The sequence below is a fragment of the Heloderma suspectum genome, chromosome 2 (genome assembly GCF_057233095.1).
Source record: "Heloderma suspectum isolate Gila_16-S chromosome 2, 16-S_ref, whole genome shotgun sequence".
Taxonomy (NCBI): domain Eukaryota; kingdom Metazoa; phylum Chordata; class Lepidosauria; order Squamata; family Helodermatidae; genus Heloderma; species Heloderma suspectum.
In genome coordinates, this window is record NC_139459.1 from 142,752,485 (window position 1) to 142,777,606 (window position 25,122).

At 41.1% G+C, this 25,122-nt stretch overlaps 1 protein-coding gene and 1 pseudogene across 3 annotated transcripts in view; both read right to left on the bottom strand.

Annotated features, from left to right (window-relative positions):
- LOC146352896 (protein CFDP2 pseudogene) overlaps positions 1 to 25,122 on the bottom strand; it is a 1,048,348-nt pseudogene that overhangs the window by 25,463 nt on the left and 997,763 nt on the right. The window lies entirely within an intron of this gene.
- Positions 1 to 25,122, bottom strand: part of CASP2 (caspase 2) — a 31,572-nt gene that overhangs the window by 3,406 nt on the left and 3,044 nt on the right. Inside the window, exons 2-8 of one of the 2 annotated variants that reach the window (XM_084835118.1) lie at positions 20,680 to 20,830; positions 16,558 to 16,725; positions 14,563 to 14,644; positions 10,326 to 10,420; positions 8,820 to 8,996; positions 5,970 to 6,098; positions 5,501 to 5,591 (exon numbers count right to left, since the gene is read on the bottom strand). In XM_084835118.1, coding sequence (XP_084691244.1) covers positions 5,501 to 5,591; positions 5,970 to 6,098; positions 8,820 to 8,996; positions 10,326 to 10,420; positions 14,563 to 14,644; positions 16,558 to 16,725; positions 20,680 to 20,829 — 892 coding nt within the window. In that variant the 5' untranslated portion in view covers position 20,830. Of the gene's footprint in view, positions 1 to 5,500; positions 5,592 to 5,969; positions 6,099 to 8,819; positions 8,997 to 10,325; positions 10,424 to 14,562; positions 14,645 to 16,557; positions 16,726 to 20,679; positions 20,831 to 25,122 lie in introns of both variants that reach the window. The other variant, XM_084835117.1, reaches the window with a different exon arrangement.

Consider the following 25,122-nt stretch of genomic DNA (forward strand, 5'->3'; position numbering starts at 1 on the left):
AGTGTGAAATAGTTGAATTGGAACCAATAAAGACATTTGATTCTGTTCAGGTTTGAGTAGCTTTTTAAGCTATTAACACACTTTTGGGGAAAGCTGTATCAGCCGCTGCCTCTCTAAAGTCACCACACCCTTGACATTGTGCAATGTACCCTAAAAGACTTCTAACTGGCAGCAATGTGTGCATACGCTGCTTAGAGGTGTTCTGGTAAAAAGAACGGTAAAAATCTAGGATAGAACACTTGACTGTTGCAGAGATATTAAATCTGTATGAAAACTGCTGGGGTTCATAAAGAATCAACCTTTGGGATTGCATGGTACTTTTGAAAACATCAAGCACCCACCAAAAATCAAAGAATAGGTAATAGTTATAAGAAAGACTGACAACAGACATTTTTGCTCTGGAGCAGCAGTATCACCATTGCCAGTTAATATCTGTATGGATATAATCATTAGCCTCTCTAGCTTTGATATTAGAAATCTCAAATCATCATCAACCAGCAAATCTATGACAAGAAGGGATCTGACTTACAACTATTTCAAGCGACACTTCTTCACACAGTACATAGTTAAATTATGTAATTCACTACTACAGGATGTATTTATCTATGGCTTCAAGTCATGATGTGTATGTATTACCTATAGAGGCAACTGGTATGACTCTCTAAACTAGTTGCTGGAGAATGCAAGTGTGACGTTACATGTACATATATTAGGAGGTTGTGGTTACAGATGCATATTCCTCTTATGATTGTGTTTTATGGTGAATATATCTAGGGCGAGCATGGGATGAGTGACAGGAGGAATGGTGTATTTACATACTTGAGATTATAAGCTGAGCGAGAAGGGAGTGACATGTGTGTGATATATAAGCAGGGAACTGTGCTTGTGTAGAAAAGATATTGTTTAGAAAGAACAGTTAGGGAATTGAAGAGACAGTGTTTAGAACGAGATAGGAACGAACAGACTGTGAGGAAATAAATTGAGGAGAGTGTGAAGGCAGAGTGACTATGATCTGTGTATGAGATATACATAGTTTCAAATGTTACTTATTTACTGTTTACCATCTTAATGCTGTAAATAATAAAGAATCTTTATTTTATAAAATTCTATGCGTTCTGCTCTTGGCTACAAAAGGGTAAAGTAATAACAGGAATAATACAGGTTATAATAAAGTCAGTGTCTCCTCATAGCTTGAAGACAGAGTAAAGGATTGGACCTTAGCCTAAAGGTCCTGGTGGCAGCATTACTATGTGTACAGGAAGGTCCTTAGTGAAGAGGTATTCCCACTGGTAAGAGGCAGGAACGCCACAGCGAGCAGAAGGATGCTACTGCATTCATGTCTTACTTGTGGGCTTCCCACAGGCAGCTGGTCAGCTACTGTGTGAACAGAATGCTGGACTAGACGGGCCTTTGGTCTGAGTCAGCATGGCTTTTCTTATGTTCTTATGACATACTCAAGATTTTACATAGCTACAGTCTAATAAAGTTTGATCAAGTAACACCTGCAAACCTGATTTTCGTAATTTATTCTACCAATGATGAACTTGCAACATTGGATTAAATTGCCAAATGTTTTGACTTGCAATAATTAAGACCCCTGCCAACAACTTGCTTCAAGATCTGAAATTCTGTTTTATCTCTGAAACAGCAAATTTGTCTTGAGAGCTGCTATAACGCTCATCCCAATAATCCTATGTCGCCTGTACCTACACATTCAAAGCAATCTCTGCTTAGACATATCTCTGCTCAAATAAAGTGATCTCTGCTTAGGCATTTACTACTCCCTGGCTCCAAGGAGTGGTAAATGCCTCGTCATGCCTGTTGTCTTGAAAGAGACTGTGGTGCATCTCCTCTTGAAGAAGCCTCCTGGGACCTGGGGTTTTTAGATCATTACCATGCAGTTGCAAATATCCCTTTCCTGGGAAAGGTGATCAAGAGGGTGTTGTTCAATCAGCTGCAGACATTCCTGGGTGAAATGGATTATCTAGACCCATTTCAGTCTGGGTTCAGGCCTGGACACAGTATTGAAACAGCTTTGATTGCCCTGGTTAATATCATTGTTTGGGTGATGGGGTGGAGGGAGGCTATGCTGTTGATTCTCCTTGGCCCCTTGGCAGGTTTTGATACCATTTACCATGGCATCCTCCAGGAAGGGCTCAGCGGATGGGGAGAAGACATTTCATTACAATGGTTCCACTCCTACTAATAGGACTGCTATCAGAGAGTAGCATTGGGAGACTTCTGCTCAGCTCCATGGCAATTACGTTGTGGAGTCCCACAAGGTTCCATCTTGTCTCCGATGCTATTTAACATCTATATGAAACTGCTGGGGGTGTCATCTGGCAATTGGAGCACAATGTCACCAGTATGCAATGACCCAGCTCTCTCCCCACCTCATTTGAATCAGGAAAGGCTGTGCAAGTGCCTGGAGGCTGTGACGGGCTGGATGAGGGCCAATAAACTGAAGTTAAATCTTGGTAAGATGGAGGCTCTGTGGATAGGAGGTTCCAAGGCCTGGGAATTAGGTAGATGGCCTGTTCTGGATGGAGCAGCACTCCCTGATGGAGAAGGTACAAAGTCTGGGAATACACCTCAATTCAAAGCTGTCACTGGAGGTCTAGGTAGCCTCAGTGGCAAGGAGTGCTTATGGCCAGTTATGGCTGGTTTACAGGCTATGGCCATTCCTGGGCCAGGATGAACTAGCAACTGCAGTCCATGCTCTGATAACTTACTGACTGGGCTACTGCAATGCTCTTTATTTGGGGCCTCCCTTGACGATGGTCCAAAAGCTGCAGCTAGTGCACAATGCCACTGTCTGCGTGCTGATAAGAACAATGTGAGCAATTATACCAGCTCTGAAATCTCTGCACTGGCTGCCAGTGAGATACTATGCCCAATTCAAGATACTTGAAGGACTGCCTTTCCCAGTATTGAGTTGTGCCCTCCAGCTGTTTGGCCTTATCATGCCACCAGATAATATATTTTTATTCATAACTCCCTAATCCTCTAGGAGGCTTCAGGTAGCATCCAACTGTGTCATTCTGTTAGTGCAAATGATGTTGCTCTAGCAGAAACTAGGTTCTGAACTATGCACAAGAGAAGAATCCAACTAAAATTATGTTTGTGCAAGCGTGGTTGCACAAGCGGTTTTGCATAACTCTTGTGCAAACTGTTGTGCAAGCAGTTACGCAACTGCTTGCAACCTCTTGTACAACCAGTTGCGCAAATGTAATGGGCAACCGCTTGTGCAACAGAAAGATTCAGCAGAGCTCCACTAGCACTATTTGAATTTGTGGAATGTCACCATTGGATACTGCCCTTCATCCCCTCAGGAGGGGCTACTATGCCTGCAAATTCCATGGAATTCTGATGAAAAAATAAGAATAAAATAACAAGTTATCAGTATTTGTTGATTTTCCCATTATAGTCGACAGGGAAGTCACTGGAGGCTTTGGAAAATAAGGCAAGGCTGTGCTTCGGATCCAAGCCAAAGTGTGATGTCAGTCGGAGCCTCCCAGTGCACTGCCAGATCACGGCACAGTTTCCAACAGGCTAAGTGGGGAAAATTTGGGTGCATAAGATGCTGTTGGAAGACAGGGGCTCTTGAAGCTATTTTTTTTACTTACATAAAACCTGAAACTAAGATTTTTTTTATGTGTATTATACACAAGTTGTATTGTCTATTCTGCATTGTTCCATGATGTTCCCACAAATTATTTCAATACACTGCGGTTCTCTTCCAGTTGTTTTGAATCCCCTAAGACCCAAATTGGGCCAAAACTGTGAAAGTAATAGCCCCAAACTTTTACACTGTTAAGGTACAAAATTCAATTTTAAGTCATCTGTTCCTTTAAATGTGTCCTATCAAGAACTTGCAGGGGAATTTGTGGAGGACTTTTTACCCAAGATCCAGGGAGTTATTGTCTACAAAAAAAATAATGCAGAGATTAGGTATTCCCCAGAGAGTTGCTGTGACATTAATTTTCTAAGCACTTTTTTCCACTTTGCCTCACTGCTCATATATGCACTCCAAGCATGCTGTCTCAATGTTCTCCAGGACCAAATAGTAATTCTGTAGGGTATTAGTCTTGCATTTTTATTTATTTTTATGTTGTTTATTAAGATTTTAATAAACATAATTTTATGTTTATTATTGTTATTAATAATTATTATTAATGTTATTAATAATAAATATTAATACTATTAATAATGTTATTAATAATGTTATGTTATTTTATTGTTAGCTGCCTTGAGCACCATTTTTGGTGGAAAAGTGGGATATAAATTTAATAAAGAAACAATAAAGAGAAATCCCGACATGCAGGGAACACACACAAGAGAGGTTGAAAAAGCGCTCTATTTGATTTGGTTCATCCAGCAAGGCTTACTCAATTTCTAGATAAAGTTGAAAGTGTTGCCAACACCACCAAAGACCTCAAAACTGAATCTGAGGAGAACTTAGGCTTCCCTATCAGGAATTTCTGAAGGAGTTGCTTTCTTCTGAGAAGACAGATGTTTTTGGCCATACCTAGAGATGTGACTAGTAACACAGAAAGACTAGACCCCATTTCTGGATTCAACAAATCAATTGAATAGTATTTCTGGGTCACTTCTGATAAAACATTTGTGCTTGTATTTTTATTTTGGAACGGATGTTACATTTCCTGTGGGGTCACATTCTAGCATGATCTGAAAGGCTGAAGGGAAATAAGCTGTCTTATGAATCTCCCACCATCTCCTATGCCAGTTATGGTCTCTTCAAACACAGCATAAGTTGGCAGGTAACCTTCCCAGCCTATGCTCCTTATGCGTTTTCCAGTACTTTTCTTCCATTGTTCCTGTCACTGGATTTAGTTTCTTTCATGAAGGATTCTGTCACTGAAAACTGTGAGGAGAAAAAGGTTTTAATGCCTTATTTCCTACATCTTTCACAGTGTTCTAAATCCAAGAACATTTGGAAAGAACCTCAAAATGGACAACTGTTTCAGCAGAATTTCCCTTCAAAGGAAACTGTGCTTCTGCTTTATAGTGCTTCTGCATTATAGATGATGGGTTTTATGGAAGATGGGTTACTGACTCCTAGGCTGCTGCTTTATTCATTCCCCCAAGATCCAGCAAAGATAAGCAAATGCCACAGTCTAGACTAAAGAGAAAAAGAGCAGCTGAGACAAAGTTCCAGCATACAGCTAAAATCTCCACGCTGGACTGTGATTAGTGTGGTTAACTGACCCACACCGCACATGCAAGATATGGGAATTATTACAAAGCTCCCCTTCTCCTTTTCCATGGTACTGCAGGGTCTGCGATTTGCTGACCACATGCCATGCAGAGTGAGAAGCACTTACAGAGAGAGGTAGTGGCAACAGCAAGGCAGGGAGGTGAATGTGGGTTCCGCTTATACCTGAGAGAAGCAAAGAGGAGAGTTGAGCGCAAGCTGTGCAGACGGGGGAATGTTTGTGAAACACAGGTAACCCACCCCCATCCTCTCTGCACCACTTACCTCCCCGGCATGCTTGAATGAAGAACATTTTGGGCTTATTCTGAAGACCAGGGCAGTTTGCATTATCAAAGAGCCTGAAAATCTCCTGCAACTGTGAAAAAATGAAGCAAATAGTAAGCATTTGCTAAAGCAAATAGTTAAATCATTTTTATTCATCAATTTATGCCTTTTAATTTTGTTACTATGAAATTTTATTACTTATTGTGTAAGTCACCCTGAGAATATTTATACTGATTAACACTTTTTTTTAAATGAGCAGGCAACCAAGCACAACATCCTCATACCAATGTCCACTCTGTCTTACTTTTCCTATATATTTCCACCAGTTACCTCGTAATTTCCAAAAATACCAATTGCACTTCAGCCAAGAGCCTTATCATAACTTTATCCACCAGTAGTTGGTTGCCAATTTCAACATCTCTGCATACAGTGTTCCTACACAAAAGAGAATCTGCATATTGTAAGTTACCTGAAGTAGCATGCCATCCACTCCATAGACCCCACCCTCTACGCCATGTGAGAGAAGTGACACTATGCAGGAATCTACGTCTCTGTGAGCTGGAAGCTTTGAAAAGTTTTCCAGTTCTTCCTGCATTTCCTGAGAAAAAGAGAGAACTAAGATCAGCAATTCCTGGAGCTCTACATACCAGTGAATTGGAAAATGCACAATTAACAGAGTAAACGCACGTGCCAATCACATATTCAATGGAAAGCTAGATGTAGCCTCAGAGCAACAGAAGGCGGAGGATTTATGATTAATCAGAACTGGATATGCATGGGCTCATTCATTTTCTAGAGGATTTTAAGATTTCATACAGCGCTCAGTCCCAAGTACTGAAAGGCTGAATAAAATATGACAAGAACATGTTTCAAACACCACTAAGTGTCACCACTTAGTCTAAGATGCAGTGATTCCTTATATACCCTCCCACTCCTTAAAATCTCCAGCACTGAGAATCTTTTGGCAGTCCCTCCATCCCTACAGAGCAATAATTTTCAATGGTGGTCCCTAAGCTCCGGTACCAGCTCTCTGCCACACTATGGCCAGGTTTTCATGATCAGAGGGGATGTAAGCCACAGTGGTTTATTTCCCCTCCCCACATGTACTGGCAATGGGTTCTAGGTGGCTTGATATTCATGGTAACAGACCACCCTGGCCAGGTTCGCACAACATGACAAGCTGTGCTGCCAGGGGGTAATTATGCTAATCCCCCCCACATGCACGGGTAAGAGAAATAAGCCACTGTAGTTTATTTCCCCTCCGTGATCATGCAAACCAGGAATATGACGGATCTAGATATTTGCCTATTTTAAGCAGATAATTAAGACTATTTTTAAGCAAGCTTTTAATATAAAATTCATAATATTAATGCCAAATCTTTGGTTTTTATTTGCCCCTTTCTCTCTTGTATTCTGACATTTTAACATTTATTTTATTATTGTTTATATGTCTCCCAGTGTATTCTAGCACTCTTTGAAGATTAAGAGAACAGATTATGCTCTCAGGCTTACAATCCAATAGACACATTTCTTAAAAAAAAAAAGGGGGGGATGGGGAGGGAACAGGAAAACAAGCAAATTCAGACACTAATTATTCATAATGTTACGTAAATGTTTAATGATCAAGTGGAGAAAGTTATGAGTGGAGAAGCCAAATGGCAATTAGTGCCTGCAGAGCTGATGGAGGGCCATGTTATCTCACTTCGTCTACTGCTGTAGCCAGGAAAAGATTTTTATAGTTTCATACCATTTCATGCTATCTCTTAAAATTGTATTATATATATTTCGCTTTGAGAATCTTGACCAAAAAGTGGGTTATAAACCATTTAAATAAAATTAATTTCCCCAAGGCCACTTACTAAACTCCCTAATTCAAACTCTGCACCACAGCGGAGAGCTTTACAACAGCACTCTTGGTCTGAGCAATGGTAATACAATGTCAGAAACCAGTCTGGATAATTTAAGAACATGTAAGATGTGTTGTCAAAAATCTGTATGTTGCTGCAGGAAAGTAGTAACAGGGCAAGGTAACTATATTATGCAATTGGAAAACTATGTGATACAGCGGATTTCAGACAACCTGGAAATGAAGCAGATAGGAATGATAATTCACAAGTTACCATAAGCACTGATGGAAAAAGTCAAACAAAAAGTTTGTTTCTTCAACAAAAAGTTGAAGGCACTGGAGATGTAATCATGTAAAGAGCCCGTCACCCCTTTCATACATGGGTATCGCTCATATATCGAAATAGTTTGGAAATACATTCTTCAGATTACAAAAGGCTTGATGTTGTAGTTCTATAGTAATTAAGTACAGTAACATAAAGTTACTTAATAAACTTGGTTCAAAATTACAGGAAGAGGCACATTTTTCTTAATTTCTATAGCAAAATTTTTCATTACAAAGTACTGGGAACAATTTATCCTAGGAATGGGACAAAGGACTAAAATAATGGAGATCTCAGAAGACCCATTCAAAGGGAAAATGGTCGACAGACCCAAAATCTGTCCAAAATCAGGGATGGGCAACATGCATCCTGCATGTGGCTCGTGCTGCCCTCTTGATTTTTTTTTACATGTATTTATATTTACCCCCCCAAAATTATGCTCTGTAGCCACTACGAAAACAGCTAAATTTAGCTTATAGCGCTCTGTAAAGTGATAGAGTGGTTTGCCACTAAATTTTGGTGGCAAATCGGCTATTTTTTACCACTTTCTTTGGGGTGGCGGGGTATCCTCTGGGGCCACCTTGGGCAAAAACAGCCCCTGGACCTCACAAATTTGCCTACCCCTGCCCTAGTGTATGAATCCTGGGAGCAATGCCAGTGTCAGATTTAATATAGGAGTCTCTCTAATCTCTTGGCTTCTGTTTTATATCTGCAAACTCTTGTTAGTGATACAGATATACAGAATTTTAATGAAATTTCACCAAGAAACTGGGTAACCAATGTTTATTAACCCCTGCAAGGAAGAAAGATCAGGGATTATTTTCTGTAGACTTCTACTGCACATATATAGGAGTAAATTAAGTTTTAAAATATTGAAATAAAGAATTGGCTAATATAATTGTAGGGATGAACAAATTAAAGTACTCCATAAAAATAATCAAAATTGTGATATCTAGACAATAATGATAAAAGTTCTACATGGCAATGTAACCCTTAGTACATATAAAATGTTTGCTCCAATAGAACCTTTTCCATGTTAGTAACAATGCCAGTTACTCAATTCATAGCAGGGAGCCAATTCTAGAAAATTAGTTCTGGGACACTCTTATGATGCCAACATTTGTCATGCTTGCTTCATTCCCCAGGCTCACCTGTGCCGTCTGGTTATGTCGCACAACTACCTGGTACCCAAGGTGTCTGAATAGCGCATCCAAGGCAGCATAGTCCACATTTCCACCAGAACGGAACTCCAGATCTGTCTCACTGCTGAAATGCACATTGCTAAGTATAAGTGCCAGGCCCCGTGGACGTGATTTCAACTTGTATGCCTGTGAAACAGAGATAATCTGATGGATCCAGTTCCCAGGTACATATGATAAACAGTGAAATCACATACTTAAAAAATGCATCACAGCCAGAATGTTGATGCACCTAGGCAATTCTACACAAAGAAATGCAGAGGTCACAGACACTGTATACCCAAGGAAGAAAAGCAATCTAAATAAAGGGACATTATACACAGGCTGCAGGTTGGAAAAATTCAAGACACATAAGATTTTACACTAGTGCTTAAAGAATTTCAGATTTATTTCTTTCCAAATACAGGACTGCCATTTAGAAACTGGATGTCGCTTCCAAAAGTTTTGATTCTGTTGACTAGGAATTAGAGGTAATTTCCCAGCTTGGTAGAGGCACCAGTGAGAAGAGCAAAACCTCAGCAAAGTGCAGAAAAGGGCAACTAAGATGATCAAGGGGCTGGAGCAACTCTCCTATGAGGAAAGCTTAGAACAACTGGGATTATTTAGCTTAGAAAAAAGGCAAGTAAGGGGAGACACGACAAAGGTGTACAAAATTATGCACAGTGTGGACAAAGTGGAAAGGGAGGGTGCTTTTTCCCCCTCTCATATAATACTAGAACCCGGGGTCATGCCATGAAGCTGATTGGTGGGAGTTTCAGGACAGATAAAAGGAAGTACTTCTTCACACAGCACATAGTTCAACTATGGAATTCACTACCACAGGATGTAGTGATGGCCACCAATTTGGATGGCTTTAAAAGGGGGTTGGACAAATTCATGGACAATAAAGTTATCAATGGCTACTAGTCCTGATGGCTATATGCTACCTCCAGTATCAAAGGCAGTATGTCTATGTACAACAACTGCCGGGGAACATGGGTGGGAGGGTGCTGTTGCACTCATGTCCTGCTTGTGGGCAGCTGCTTGGCCACTGTGTGAACAGAATGCAGGAGTAGATGGACCCTTGGTATGATCCAGCATGGCTCTGATGTTCTTATAATAAAATTAAATGGTTCTTGGTATCACAATTTAATGACTTGGAATCAAAGTCCCTAAGTGCATATGATATCACAACAACATGAACAGAGAGTACATGTGGTTTTGAGAAGGGAGTACAGCTGTCTAAGAGAAGTGTGCATCAAAGCAAACTGATTAAATCACCTGCCTCCATTGTTTAGTCTGTGCTTTGAGAATTATATGGCTGCTCATGCTTTTACAATTGACCGTGAAAGAAAAGAACATGTCTTCTCCTGAATGGAGCCTATGTATGAAATTGTCTTTTTGCAGAACACCAACAAAAGCATCCCACACTTGTTCAGGAGAAAGAGAAACTCAGTTCCCACCCTTCAGGTTACTCACCAGGTGCTCATGAGCATGATAGAATTCTGAGGTGCATGGCTTCACCTGAGGATAGTGGGGGCCATCTCCACTATCCAAGGAATGCTCCATTGGCTCTGCTGAAGACACAAGTAAGCAAACAGCTTAGCAGGAATACATACAGCTTCTGTGTAGCATAAAATTTGGAGATACTCAGGAAAAATTATCACGTGAACTTCTTACTCAAAATAATCTCTCTGCATTGAATGTATTAAAGAATTTTGAAGCACAGAGCTGTGGCACACGCTTTACTAGTGTTTACCTTGCTGAAAGCTTATTTTAGCTAAGTTACATGTGCCAACATTTTCACTTAAGGGATAGAGGAGCTAGTCTACAATGCACTTCCTATAGTAACAGTTAAGAAACACAAGTATGATTATAAAAATCCAAATGAATTTATTCTGAAACTACTTGTTTGTATCATCAGTTCCTTATGGCTTCTTTTAGCACAGGATTGGGGAACTATTTTGGGGCGGAGGGCCAGATAACCCCCCATGAACCCAGCCCCCCATGGCCTGAATGACATCAATGGTTGGGACCACACCTCCTGCCATCATTCCACCTTATTCCACCCGATATTATGGCCAGGGACCTGACTTTGCATGCAGGCTTTCCCTGGCTAGAGAGGATGAGAGTCACATAGAGAAATCCCTACTATTATCTCAAGTCACTGAGGTAACAGCAGGGATTTCTTTCTCTGCTCTCCTGCAGAGAGGACTTGGGGAGAGGCCTCACTTGAGCCCGCAGGCCAAATGACCCAGCCTGGTGAGCCAAATTTGGACCACAGGTCAAAGGTTTCCCATCCCTGCTTTACCATGACTCTCTGTAATATTTAGCACTTGAGTCCAAGCCCTTCTAATAAACTGATTATGCAGAATTTCAGGGCCAAATAGGACACGGTGTTAATTGACTAAATGCAATTAATGTGTATTTTTGGCTAGGTAAATAGCATTTGTGGGGAAGCCTGGGCAGTTACATGGGAAGTTTGCATTTCAAGGGAAGCCTCCACTGACACCAGTGGAAGCATCCCTCTAAATAAAAATAGCAGCTTCAGAGTAGAGATATTTTTCAGGACTGTGGAAAGTTGAGGATTTATCAAAGAGCTGAGGATACCAATGACAACAGTGAAATCTGGAGCATCTAGCAAAACCGCCCCCACCCTGCCCAAACCTGGACGGTGCATGGTTGCCATGAACAGTTATTCAAAGTTTTCCATAAGATGACATATATTAAGAGATGAGGAACATTTTTGTGCCTATTACTCCCCCTAGAAATCTGACAAACTGCTGTGGATGAAGATCAGTTCTGACTACTGATGTTTGTGATATCAATCACCTTGCAGTACTAATGAGAAGGCCTGGGAAAAATCTGGAAAAATGGGGTGGGGGACATTTCCCCTGATCCTGCCCCAAGGATTTACCAAAGGGAAAAGGTGCACTTCCATGAAAATTTATGGGGAAAATCTTCTAAAATATATTCATAATAAACAATGTAATACTTTTAAAGGCAAGTTTAGAATGTTGTTTTAGCTGCTATTTACTCCTGCAAAATGCCTTCTAATACCAATTTACGACAATCTATCGTATTAGATAACTACAATTCAAGTATACTGTAGACATGTAGAACTCCCAACTTCTTTTCATTGCTTCAGGTTCCTCCATGTTCTGTGGTATATGAAAAACTGAGTTATGTTTGAAAATAAACATATCACACCTGGAAACAAACTAACATGAAAGATGACTAATGGCAGCTGATTATAATTTTGTGATTATTTCTGTGTTAGAGCTATTGCTAACAGACATAAATGGCAAAAACATCCACTGAATAATTTACTTGGTTACTAGTTAATAATAAAACACTCTGCAATTTAAAAGAACAGCAGGATGCAACGGAATCCATGAGCTTTGGCCATAAAACCTGGATAGAAAAACTAGGTTAGGTTTTGCAATGTAGTTTCATATTGACCTTGCTCAGATGCACATTGGGGCAAGGTGGTTAGCGCTACACACTGTGAGAGCCCCTGCCACACGTGCAGTTAACCATGACCTGCAATGTGCTTAGCCTAACCACTCTCTAACCGCCCTCCCTCCGGCAGTCCTCCCACCGCTCCCTCACACATCCCAGCAGCCTCAGCGGCTCACGGCCATTACAGGAGTGGGGCTGCTAATGGCAGCCATTTTCTTCTTTCTGATTCCATTACAAAAATAAGTAAAAAATTAAATGAAAACGTTGAAAAATTGAGCAAAATCACTATATCACTAAAATGCACATATGCGCAAAATTGCCATGTATCGCTAAAATGTGCATTATCCCCATATATTGCTAAAACATGCATGTGTGCGCATAATCGCTATAGCAATTTTGCACACATGCACATTTTAGCGATATACAGGGATGATGTACGTTTTAGCGATATACGGCAATTTTAGGCAAATGCACACTTTAGCGACATGGCAATTTTCCCATGCTTTAATTTATTTTTTACTTATTTTTGTAACAGAATGAGAAAGAAGGAAGAAAATGGCCATCAGCAGCAGCCCTGCTCCTGTAATGGCCATTTTGGGCTGCTCTTGCCACGGAGCTCTATGAAAGCACTCTAGTAACCACGGGGCCTGTTGGGACGTCACGCCAAGCCATGGTTAGTGCTGCTAACAATCTTGAAGCAGGTGGTTAGTGAGCATGGTTAGTGAGTGGTCAATAAACCACCATGGTTAGGTCTGACCCTCGTTCAGACGTCATGCTAAGCCACCATGGTTAGCTCAGAAACACTACCCATCATGGCTTAGCTTGACATCTAAACAGACTCATTATTTTTGCAATGAAATTGCGTTTTATACAGGGATAGCCAATTTCTGTGTTTTCTGGGCCTACTATTCTCCAGACAGTGGTCTGGGGGTTGCAAATGTAATTTACAGACCAGCTCTTGTGAATAGCTAGGTTCTATTTAAAAACAAACAGCTGGCACCTAATTCTTAGGATTTCTAATATGGAGATGGGCACCTCCCAAACATTTTACTTTAATTTATAAATAAATGTATCTCTCATCCTTAAGATAAAAATTTTAAGCACTCCCCTCAAATCAGACTGGCAATGGACTTTTGAAGAACATGAGCAAGACACCAATACCACAAGAGGAAAACACAAGAACCCCTCCCCACCTAGTCACTCACAGTCTCCCATTTCTTTTCCAAGTAGCTACCATTTGGGGCATTACATATAAAACTGATAAAAACATTAAAGTGGGAGTATCTGTTGCACACCTTTCAAAAACAGTTATCTTATGAAGGAAATGGAAAGCAAACTTTTCATTAACACTTGGAAGACTGTATGGGGCCAGATACTATTGTTTCATGGGCTGGGTCTAAACAATAGATCCCCTTATTTCAAATCTGATTCATTACATTTCTCAAAACATGTTTACATATGTTAGGCTAAAACTTCCCTTCCACTTTTAAAGGGTTAGTTCAGTCACTTCCTCTTTGGGTCATGCAAGCTACCCTGGTTGTCCCTGAGCACACACTTGCACAAGTAAATGTATCAACACTGGTTGGCAGCAATTTATTTGATGTAGGAGACTGTGAAAGTGCCTTTGCAATCATGGATATTACTGATACTGTGACTTGCATTTTATTTGCTTATGTGTGTAGCGCTTGGGGATGGTAGGGGCAACTTGCATGAACAAAAGGTGACATGTCTTTGCTATATCCTCTCTCCTCATTTCAGGCCCTACATATTTAGAAAGGGAAAGGTGGAGTGGAAAACCACAAGGGGTGTATGAATACTCAAAATATACAAAATCAAAGGTATATTTCAAGCAAACACAGCATCAGTAGATACATTCTGGCAGTTTCCAAATCTATCCTACAGTTCATTCATTTACTAATACTTGAAGGATCTATAGGAGGAAAGAATATATAATTATTCCAAATAAATAAATGAGGAAGCATCATCAAGTGGTTGCCAGAGAAAGAGCAAAGAATGCACTTCAGATTACAAAAGCCCTCTCACACACACAAAATGCCCTTTGGGGCTAACTTTTTCAGATTTGCTTTTGTCTAAAGGTAAATAGACTCTGTTTATAGTATCCTGAGCAAAAATGTCTGACCTTTTTAAAACCAAAGGCAAAATAGGAAAATAGAAACACATTTTTCTTTTGCACATGCAGAAGGACATTTTTAACCAAAGCAACTGAAATAGTCAAATTCCACAGCAAACTTACCATGATTCCAGCGTGGCCTTTTTTGAGAGATTCCTGATTCAGAGAGAGAAAATGGCAGACTTTCCTCACAGCCATGACTCAGCTGAAAGAGACCACACAGAATCATGAAACCACCAACCAAGAACTCCTCTGGGTAGTTTTAAGCAGCTCTAAGAGTCATAAAACAGAACAAGATGAAAGGAAAATGAAATAAGATTGAACCCACTATTTGTCTACGTGTGTGTCCATGTCCCAACCATCTCATCCAGTGTATATCAGAGCAAGTCATGAGGAGAGTGCACAGAAAATGTCTAACACATATGAGTTCACAGTTATTGAAGTAAGGATTGAATATAACTTCTATCCTTCTCTGGATTGTTATCAGCTAGGTGAGAACAAATGAATTTGGCTCTCCCTCGCTCCCCCACGCACCCCTATAACTATCATATTATAAAATGCCCTTTTATAATAATATCATATTATAAAATGATTTCTTTGGTTTTGATTTGTATTTTAATAATTTATTGTTATTGTAAGCCACAGTAGGGATGGGCATTGGATTCAGCCAAAGACCAAGTAGAGTCAGGCCCCTTTAGACCATTTCTGGTACTTCCTGAAGTAAAGTGGGCTTTTCCCCAATGACCAGAACTAACGCTAGACCCTGCACAAGACTCTGTTTGCAGTTTGGCTTTAGAAAGGCAGACAGCACATCTCCCAAAATAGCGTCTTTTGCTTCTCTAAACCAGAGGCAGGGACCTTGTGGCCCTCCAGTTGTTTTGGCCTACAACTCCCACAATCCCTTACCATTGGTTATGCTGGCTAGGGCTGATAGGAGGTATAAGCCAAACATCTGGAGGGCCACAAGTTTCCTACTGCTGATCTAAATGCTGAAGGGGGTGGTGGTGGAGTGAGTGGGATTGAGTGACTGACAGACCTACCTTCTAATCACAGGGTACGTTTCACCAGGGGATCTCCAATCACTATACCTTGGGAGAGGGCAAGGATGGGACAGTGAGATGGATATTCTTCCGCTACCAGGTTTCACTATGAAAAAAGCCTTAAACTGGTTTTCAATCATTGTAACGCCTCACCCCTCCACCTATCCTTCTAAAACTTCGCACGTTTCTTTGCTGATGATGCGTGCCATTTTCATACAAACTGCAAGTGAATCACTCAACCCCCCCACACGCAATTTGAGGACTCCCTTACCACATAAACTGCAGCACGTATCCTTCTGAAGCTTTGCACTTTTCTTAATCAGGGCCACCTCTATGCTCTGTCATTTTTAGAATGGTCCACAAGGAACATAGGGAGATACGCACATCCTTTTATGGATACCCTCAAAATGTAGACTACTCCTGCACAAAAATCCCTGCCCCTGTTCATCTGAAATTTGGCAGGCTCGATCCACTCAGAAGGTGCACCCATGGTTCTTGGGCCAATTCTGCGCAAACTAGACTGGGTAAATCTGGTGCAGATTCCCACTGCAGCAGAATTTTATGGCATCCCAGCCTTATTTGTCCTCCTTCCACTTTCTAAAGGCGAACTTGAAATGGAAACCCTTAAATCAATTATTTAAATCTATATTTAGATTTATTGGTTTGATCTGAAGGACTGAGCTGGAACTTTGATTTGAGTGATCTTATCAGCCTCCCTATTTCAATACAATTCCCAATTAGTTTTTCTCTATATGTGAGAAAAGTGGTCTAAGAACAATCCAAAAATCAGAGATATGTATGGCATACATCTAATGAGATAGTACCAACTTTGGGATGTGCATTTGTGGGATTGCTCATTTGAAAAAAATCCCTAAGTCCAAGCCTCCCTACACTTGTAAAGCTAACATCTTGAAGTGAAAGATGTTAGCTTTCCACATGAAGAGAGCTGAAGAAGTGGTGGCCAAAAGGGGCTCAGTATGCCACAAGCATTCTGATATGGTACAGTCACATAAAGACAATATGAGATCATCAAACCCATATGCATGCCTCCTCTAATGTTTATTTGATCTTTCCTTACCCTTGCAGTCCCACTGCCATGGCTGGGGATGGTGCTCAGGAGCATTTCCTCCAAGTGCTGCTGCTTGGTTTCTCGTAAAGCTTCACAAAAGGCTGAGAAGGCCTTGGGACCCCTCTTAGGGAGTAGATTCAGAAATTCTATGTTTTGGCTAAAACTACCAGCCTTGGCCTGAATCCATGTAGAAAAGACAAATGAAATTAAAAGAACACTGAATTAAATAATTAACAAAATCTGTTCTACAAAGCTCTGAAGGATATCGTCATCCCCTTCGCTATGCTATCTGAACATAATTTGCAATGATGGAATCTTGCAAATATAGGGCTGTATCCAACCCTGACCATTTGTCCGCAGAATGGAAACTGCTGGCAGAATGGTTTTCCCCTCTCCCTTCCAGCCCCCAATCTGTTATAGAGGATTGGATTTCACATTGGATTTACACCATATTCAATCCTTTCAATATCCTTTCCATCATAATGTATTCTTCATCTCTTGTCAAGCAACTTGCAAGCACCATTATCCCATTCAGAAGTCTCCCAGGAAAACAGACAGGGAATATTAAATACTTGGGCAGCATCCTGTGCTCCTGTTCAATGTGTTGCAACACAGAAAGCTAGTGGTTCAAAAAGCAACCCTGCAAACACTTGTTTCTGGTACGGCTGTGCACCGCTTCGGTTCCAGGTCTGAATTCCGAACCAAACCAGGGTGCTTCAGACCAAATCCGAATCAGTCCAAAGCGATTCAGACCGATCTGGACAATTTTGAAGGCTAGACAATCTGTCTGACAAATGTTAAAAATTCAGGGTTTGTATATAACAGGAGATTCTGCTCTCATTTCCCAGTGTAAGAGAGAGTTGGTAGAAGGAGAGTTCTTTATTTTTGAATTGTGCTAGTGCAGCGGTTCCAGGTCCCTACCCAGCCCTTCTCAATTCCAGTTCTTAGTCTTCCCTTCCCCTTAAATCCTTCTTCTAGATTCTTTAAATTCCCTTAAAATTCTTAGTCTTCCCTTTTCCTTAAACCCTTCTTCTTGATTCTTTAAAAAAACAAAAACATGTTTTAAAAAAACCATTTTCTTCTAGTTGTTAGGCTTCAGTTTGTTTCCTTGCTTTGTTTACTGCTTGTTCTTTGGCTCCTCACTCCCTGCCCTTCTCAATTACTATTCCTTCTCTTCCCATTTTTCAATTCTTTATCTATATTCTTATTTTTAAAAACCTTTTCTCTTCTGTTAGGCTTTAGATAGGGTTACTGTTATTTCCCTTCCTCCCACCTTTTAACTTGTGTAGGTAGTTTCTTTCTTTCTTTCTTTCTTTCTTTCTTTCTTTCTTTCTGTGTCTGCTTTTCTTTTGCTCAGGTGTGTGTGCTGTGTGAGTGGAATATACACACTATTGTGCACAAGCAAACTGTGTGTGGCCAAAGCAGTACACTAATAGAGTCCAAAATATACCGTAGGGCAAAGCACTACACAATTTTTATTTTCCAAGACACTTTGTTGCTTGTTTTACCTTGTGTACATCAAATGACCATAAGAATATGACCAGGCTAGGCTATATGCATATTTTTAAAAATGTTTGCTTCATCTTACCTTTCCTTTTACAAATGAGGAAAAAGGCTGCCAAAATGATCAGGGGGCTGGAACAACTATAACGAGAGGCTTCAATGTTTGGGCTATTTAATTTAGAAAAAAAGGCAAATAAGGGGGGAGGTTTGTAAAATTATATGGAACAGAGAAAGTGGAGCAGTGCAATACAAAAGCTTCACTGGATTCAGTGTGACTTACTCCCACGTACTGTGTATTGAAGCCAGAGAGAGGTTTAACTTTTTTCTACCCTTAATGAGAAGAGCCTCAGCTCATCCAGTGAAGCTGAACAGCGGCAGATTCAGGACAGACAAAAGGAAAGTACGAAGGGAGAGGGGTTATTTTGCACTTAGGGATAGTGATCTCCTAATTGTCACCTTAAATACCTTCTGATTAGGATCTCTAATCCCCTGTGTGGCTTAACAGGATTTTTTTACCTTTTGTTTTAGTTTTTGAGAAAAGGAAACTTACTGTCTGAAATTTGGCATGTTCAGTCACCTCCATAGGGGCCACCACATCCCCAAATTCCATGCACTTACGTGGAAGCACACAAAATTATAGCTCTTTGCTTTGACAGACTTCTTTGGAAAAAAAGCAAATTTTACCTGTGGCTAGCAAATTGCCACTGGACCTAACTGTCTGAAATTTGGCAGGTTTGACTATTTCCATAGGGGCTGCCAGGTCTCCAAATTTCATGCATTTATTATAAAAACTAAAAAAAAGTTACAGCCATTTGTTTTCCAATGCAAATCAATGGGAAAATGTAAAATCTGAATAATTCGGGTTTCCAAATCTTGCTTTGGGTCCAGAGTCCAATGCAGGTGGGATCAGGGCCAAATCTGAAACTCCAAATCAGTCTCCAAAAGAGGTTTTTTTTTGGGGGGGTGTCCGTGCATAGCCCTAGTTTCCGGATTGGGCGAGGTCAACAGAGCTTCTTTCTGCAAGCTCAGCTGACCTGCCCTGTTCCAGAAATGAGCATTTCTGCTCATTTCTGCTTTCTTTCAAACAGCTAGCTCCCCATTGTGCTAGTGGTGGATCCCTCTGGCGCATGGGCAGATGTGGATACACCCATTCAGTTTGATAGGTATGTAATACTCAAAGCAGCAAAAAGAAAGAAAAGAAAAATCTACATTCAAGCACAAAGAAGTTGGCATCCTAAATATAAACTTAGAGCATAAAATAAATTTTGCATAGAACTTTTTGCTTCAATTAAAAAAGTGATATAGAAATAAATCTATTTAGTTTGTTACTAGAATAGTCTGCCTCCCAGCTTGGTGGCTGGAAAAATTATTCCCTTCACCAGCATTCTACATTATAGTGATTTATTGGTTAAGTCTGCATCATCCAACAACTCAGCAGGACCCCTACACCATGAAAATTATAAAATGGGAATAGTTCAAAAGCATTTCAGCGGTTTAAGTGGCATGATGTTTTGTGATGCAAACACTTGCTTTAGAGAGCAATCCTGTGGCCCGTAGACAGCGTCTGGGGGGCCATAGGACAGTTCGGATTCCTGGATCCAAGGATGGGGTCAGTGTTCTGACCTTGGACCCAGGAGTTTGAGCTCCCCGCCAGCATGGAGAAAACCATGCCAGCAACCTTGGAGGGAAGGTAAAGGGGGCATTCCCTTGGGCAGGGAGGGGACTGGGGAGGCTGGCTTACAAGGCATCTTCTGTCCTCCCCAGCCTCCTTCCCGCCCCATCCCTGACTCCTCAGCTAGATGGGCGACAAACCCTATCTAGCTGAATGCAGAGTGGGAGGAGTGTGGAGGCAAAGATTGCCTCCACCACTCCTCCTGCTCTGCACTGGATGGTCGTAAGCCATCCCCATAGGATTGTGCCCTTAAAAAGTTTATTTATGTATTTATGTATTTTTATTTATGTATTTATTTGATTTATTAGCCGCCCATCTGGCCAGCTACCTGGCCACTCTAGGCAGTGTACAATACTAATAACAAATTTACATAATCAACTGAACAACCCACCCCACCGGGTCTAAAAAAAAACCCTAACCCACCCCCAAAGCCCACCTGAACAGCCGAGTTAACTTTTGAGAGCTATGAAGACTTAAGTGACAAAAGACATTCTTGGATCAACAAGAATTTGATTACTTTTTGATTACTTAGTTTGATTACTTAGGTGAGCATAGGCTATTAGAGCTCTAATCTTTGACTAGCTATACTCCCCATTTTTGTTCATTCTCCTTCCACCTCTTACACTTTAGAGCAGTCTTGCAAATATATTTACAAATGTGAATCACCCACTTCTTAATTTTTACTAGCGTATGCCTTGGTCTGAAATCCCAGCTTTTATGTTTGGTCATCTCAAGGCAATTCTTACTTGACCCAGGTGAACATGTAAGATGCTCGTTATAAGCCTGCATTAGCCTACAAAACTATGCTTTCATCAGTTAAATGGCTATATGCTGCTCTAGGCTACTGGTCATATGACACACAGGAATATTTTGTAGTATTTAGAAGCATAAACAATAATGTTGGGAAGATTATCGCTTTGGATAATAATTCCAACTGATGACAAGTACAAGTGTACCTGTATTGTCTCCATCATTGCTTCAGTGATAACATCCTTTTCTATAAGATGCTCCATCAGTTCCTTCAGTACAAGCTGCTTTGCTAGAGACACACGATTCTTTTTCAGTGCCTCTTGGTGACATTTCTGCATGCCACATGCACCCAGCATCCTAAAAGGAAGAAAGCAAAGCCCAGCAGAAAAGTCACAATTACTCTCCATAACTTGCACAATGTTCCATACTGTTAAAGACAGAACAAGCACAGCACGGGCAATCACTTCAACATTAAATTTAGTTCACCATTTCTATTCAGGCTGCATACTTATGCAGAAGTAGGTTCCATTGATTTTAATGGGGCTAACTTCCAATTAAATAAGGGGTGGACAATTTGAGGCCCCCCAGATGTCAGGGATGAGTCCCAGCACATTGAGATGTCTGACAGCTCCAATTCTGAATCAGAGTTGAAGCAGCTAGATCAGAGGCCGAGCGAGGGCTCTCCCTAGTGAGCCAAGACTCTGGGAGAGATTCCTCAGAGGACCTTTACGAACAGATAGCCCAGACTGAGTTGCTGCCCCCTCCCTCCACCATCAGAACTCAAGTTTCCAAGGAGGAGGAGGAAGAGGCGGGTAACTTGAAAGACGCTAGGGCATATTGCAAAGCCAGGTGGGAGAAGTTCAGGGCAGGGCTCAGACACTCCGCCAGGATAGCCACTCTCAGAAGCCAAGTAAGAGGGAGCCACCCTAAGGGAAGGGCATCACTGCAAAGCAAGTCTGGCCACGAGAGGTTCACACCCAAACTATCCACAACTTCTTTACCCCCCGGTTTGTCTCCTCTAATTAGAGATCCTAGATTAGTGGTTTAGGAGACTAAGGCAGTCTGAGTTTTCCTGGAATCTTCATTTGTAAAGAGGCTAGTTCCTAACAAAATAAAGTAGTATCAGCCTGAAGCTTTGTTTCCATGTGGTGTTGATTGCGAAGGGGGAAGGACAATCCACGTTTGACAACAGATGTTGAGCGTACAACTTCCATGATCTCTCACCACTGGTTATGCTGCTAGGGCTGATGGCCAAAACATCTGGAGGACCACAAGCTGCCCACCCATCAATTCATGTGTTTAGGACCTAGATTTTGGTAGTTGAGACACATCCTTGTGCTAAGGGTATTAAAGCATTAGATTACTTGAATTGGTCTTTACATTAATCATTTCAAACAACAACAAAACAAGAATTAAATGTCAGTTTTGAATTCTAAGGAACATAACATTTTGTCTAGTATAAAGGAAGGGCTGTATTGTGAAATCCTCACTGGAAAAAATCCAGCTTTGGGATAGTTTATTTTACAGCAGGGATAGGGAATGTGTAGCCCTCCATATGATGCTGAACTGCAAGTCCCATCATCCCTCACCACTGCCTATGCAAGCTAGAGCTGATTGGAGTTGCAGTCCATCATCACCTGGAAGGTCACACATTCCCCATCCCTGCTCTACAGCATGTAACTTTGTGTATAGAATGCATATATTTCTTTTAGTGATCCCTTTCACTCTGAGGGCTGATTGCATCTTCTTTCTCCTTTCCCTAATTACAGCTTTGCCTCACTCATATCCAGAGAAGACTAGTGAAGACTCTGCTGGCAAGAGAAGGTTAAAAAAAAAAAAATCTTGTGTGATCATATTAACAGCCAGATGATTACTCCCATGGGAGCCAGAAACCATACGAGTTAGGGAGGAAAATATAGCTATCACCACGTTGCTTTGCTTGTAATTTTCCTTCAGTGCGTTGCCATCTGCACTGGCTGCAATTCCATCTCCACACCCAATTCAAGGTGTTGTTTTAACCCTTTAAATCCCGAGATAGGTTGGAGCCAGTTTATCGGAAGGAGCACAGGAACATAGGAAGCGCCTTCATATCGAGTCAGACCGCTGCTCCATCTAGTCCAGTATTGTTGATACAACCAGTAGTGGCTCTGAAGGGTTTCAGGCAAGAATTTCTCCAGCCCTACCTGGAGATGCCAGGGATTGAACATGGGACTTTCTGCATGCAAAGAATGTGCTCTACCAGTGCCACAGCCTACAACTCCCATTAGCCCTAGCCAGCATAGCCAGTGGTGAGGGATCATAGAAGTCGTAGGCCAAAATAAAGAGATGGTAGAACTCTCAGCAGCATGCAGTGATGAATTTGCATAATGCTTCTAAGATAAAGTCACTTGAATACATCATGGCTTAAACGCCACAAATAATGCAGTGCCAGTAGAAGAGATGTCCAGAGCACCAAGTGGCTTAGTTTTATTGGATGAGTTTCAGTTTTCAGGCCCGAGGATGCAGACAAGGCGATTGGCCAAGTCCAGTCAACCACCTGTCCATTAGATGACTTATTACATCTTACATGGAAGGGATGTCCAGTTGGATCCAGGAGGTTATAAATTCCTCTTTGAGAAGGGGTAGTACCTGCCTCTTTAAAGGAGGTCATAATTAGGCACCTACTCAAGAAGCCTAACAGTGGAATATAGTAGAGTTAATGCTGAGCTCCTTCTACCATCTTACCTGGTGGCATACACCAGTTCAAACACTTGGGCAAGTCTGTGTGTTTTGTTTTAAGAATAGTTTTTAAGAATAGCTAACACATCCCACCCACCCGCCCAGAGTAATCTTATGTTTGAGTATTTTAATGTTTTCATATGATCTTGTGATGTTTTATTGACTGTTGTGTACCACTTTGGGAGGCTAATCTATCCTGAAAAGCATGTTTTAAAATCCATTAAATAAATTTGTTTAGCAAAAAAAAGAAAAAAGAACCTTAAACAAACATTGGACAATTTTTATTCTTGAGACAATAACTCAAATGGGATAAAAAAAATTAATTTTTGTGAACCGCCCAGAGCGCTTCGGCTATTGGGCGGTATAGAAATGAAATAAATAAATAAAATAACTACTTTCAACTACTGTGATCACCTTAGGGTTCCTCCCAAAAAGGTAAAGCCTGCTTATGTGCCCAACAGCAGCCTGATAGGCACAATCAGAAAGCAAAACATTTCACAGCACCATGATACATCACCTGACAATATCTGCAGACTACACTGATTTTAAAAGCACAGCCACAGTGGCCAATTCAGAAGCTGGTAATTTCTCTTAAAAAAGAAAATATGTTGGGGTGGTGGTGATTTTGTGTCAGCACCAACTCCAAACAGATCATAGGTGTTTTCAATGTGGTGCCTTCAGTTCTGGGCCCCTTCTCAGACAGTTGTATAAAATATACCACAGAACATCTGACAGAACTGTAGGCAAAGGTACCCAGTTTCCATCACAACTTTTCCCCTTTCAAGCTGGATGTTCCTACAGAAGAGTAAACTATTTTAAGAAAATGTATTTTGCAGCTTCCTTTGATTACAATACTCTATATACCCATAAGAATGATCTTATAACAAACACTCACACACTTGCAAGGTTTGTTTGTTAAAGAGCATTTGAGAGCCATTTCTTTATTTTCAAAAGGAACCCTTACTCAGTTCAATGCAACTTTCTTCAGAGCAGCTATGTATAAGTGATATAAGAGAAGGGGCGCAGAACCTCTTTCAATCCGAGGACTAAATTCCATTTTGGAGAAGTTCTCAGGGGCCACATTCAAATGGTGAGCAAGGATGAAGGCAAAATGGGCAGATCCAAAAAACAAAATACACCCACATATATGTCAGTAACTGAGCCTTAAGAAAGGCATTTCAACCTTCTAGAAGGGGGGGCACAAAAGCTGGGAAACCCCCAATTAATGGTTGAGGGAAAGGGGGTGGGGGCAGGGCCTTCTAGAAACCGCAGAGCAAGATTAGGACCCCTGAAAGGCCGGATTTGACCCGAGGTTCTGCAGCCCTGCTGTACAGGAGCCCATCGAGGTTGGATCTAGTGCAATCTACATGGGTCCTGCTGAATTCACATGGTTTTTTTTATACACAGACCACACAAGGTGGCCATCAAATCACAGCTCACATCCATGGAGCTGCTGGGATAGCTCTGTCTTTTAAACTGCAATTTGTGGGTACAGATATGAGCTTTAATTTGACTTGATTGATTTAATTTGATGTGTAAAAAACATAACAGTTCAGGTAGATTTTGGTTTCTTTCCCAGTATATCATAGTGGCTAAGAGACTGATTCTTCATTGCCTCTGCTACGAATTCAATGCATCAAGTAGCCTCCTGAGGCAAGCCACTTTTTACCTCAGCTGTCTCCCCCAACCCACCTACAGTCGAGGTGGAAGGGAAGAGAATCACTCAATGCTAAAGTAGGAAGTCAAGAAATCACCGGGATAACAGGCCATGGTTGCCTGTTCATTTTGTACACCATGGCCTTGGTGTACAAAATGAAGCAGGACAAAGGCTAATAGAGTTTTGCCAAGAGAACACGCTGATCATAGCAAACACTCTTTTCCAACAGCACAAGAGGCGACTCTACACATGGACGTCACCAGATGGTCAACAT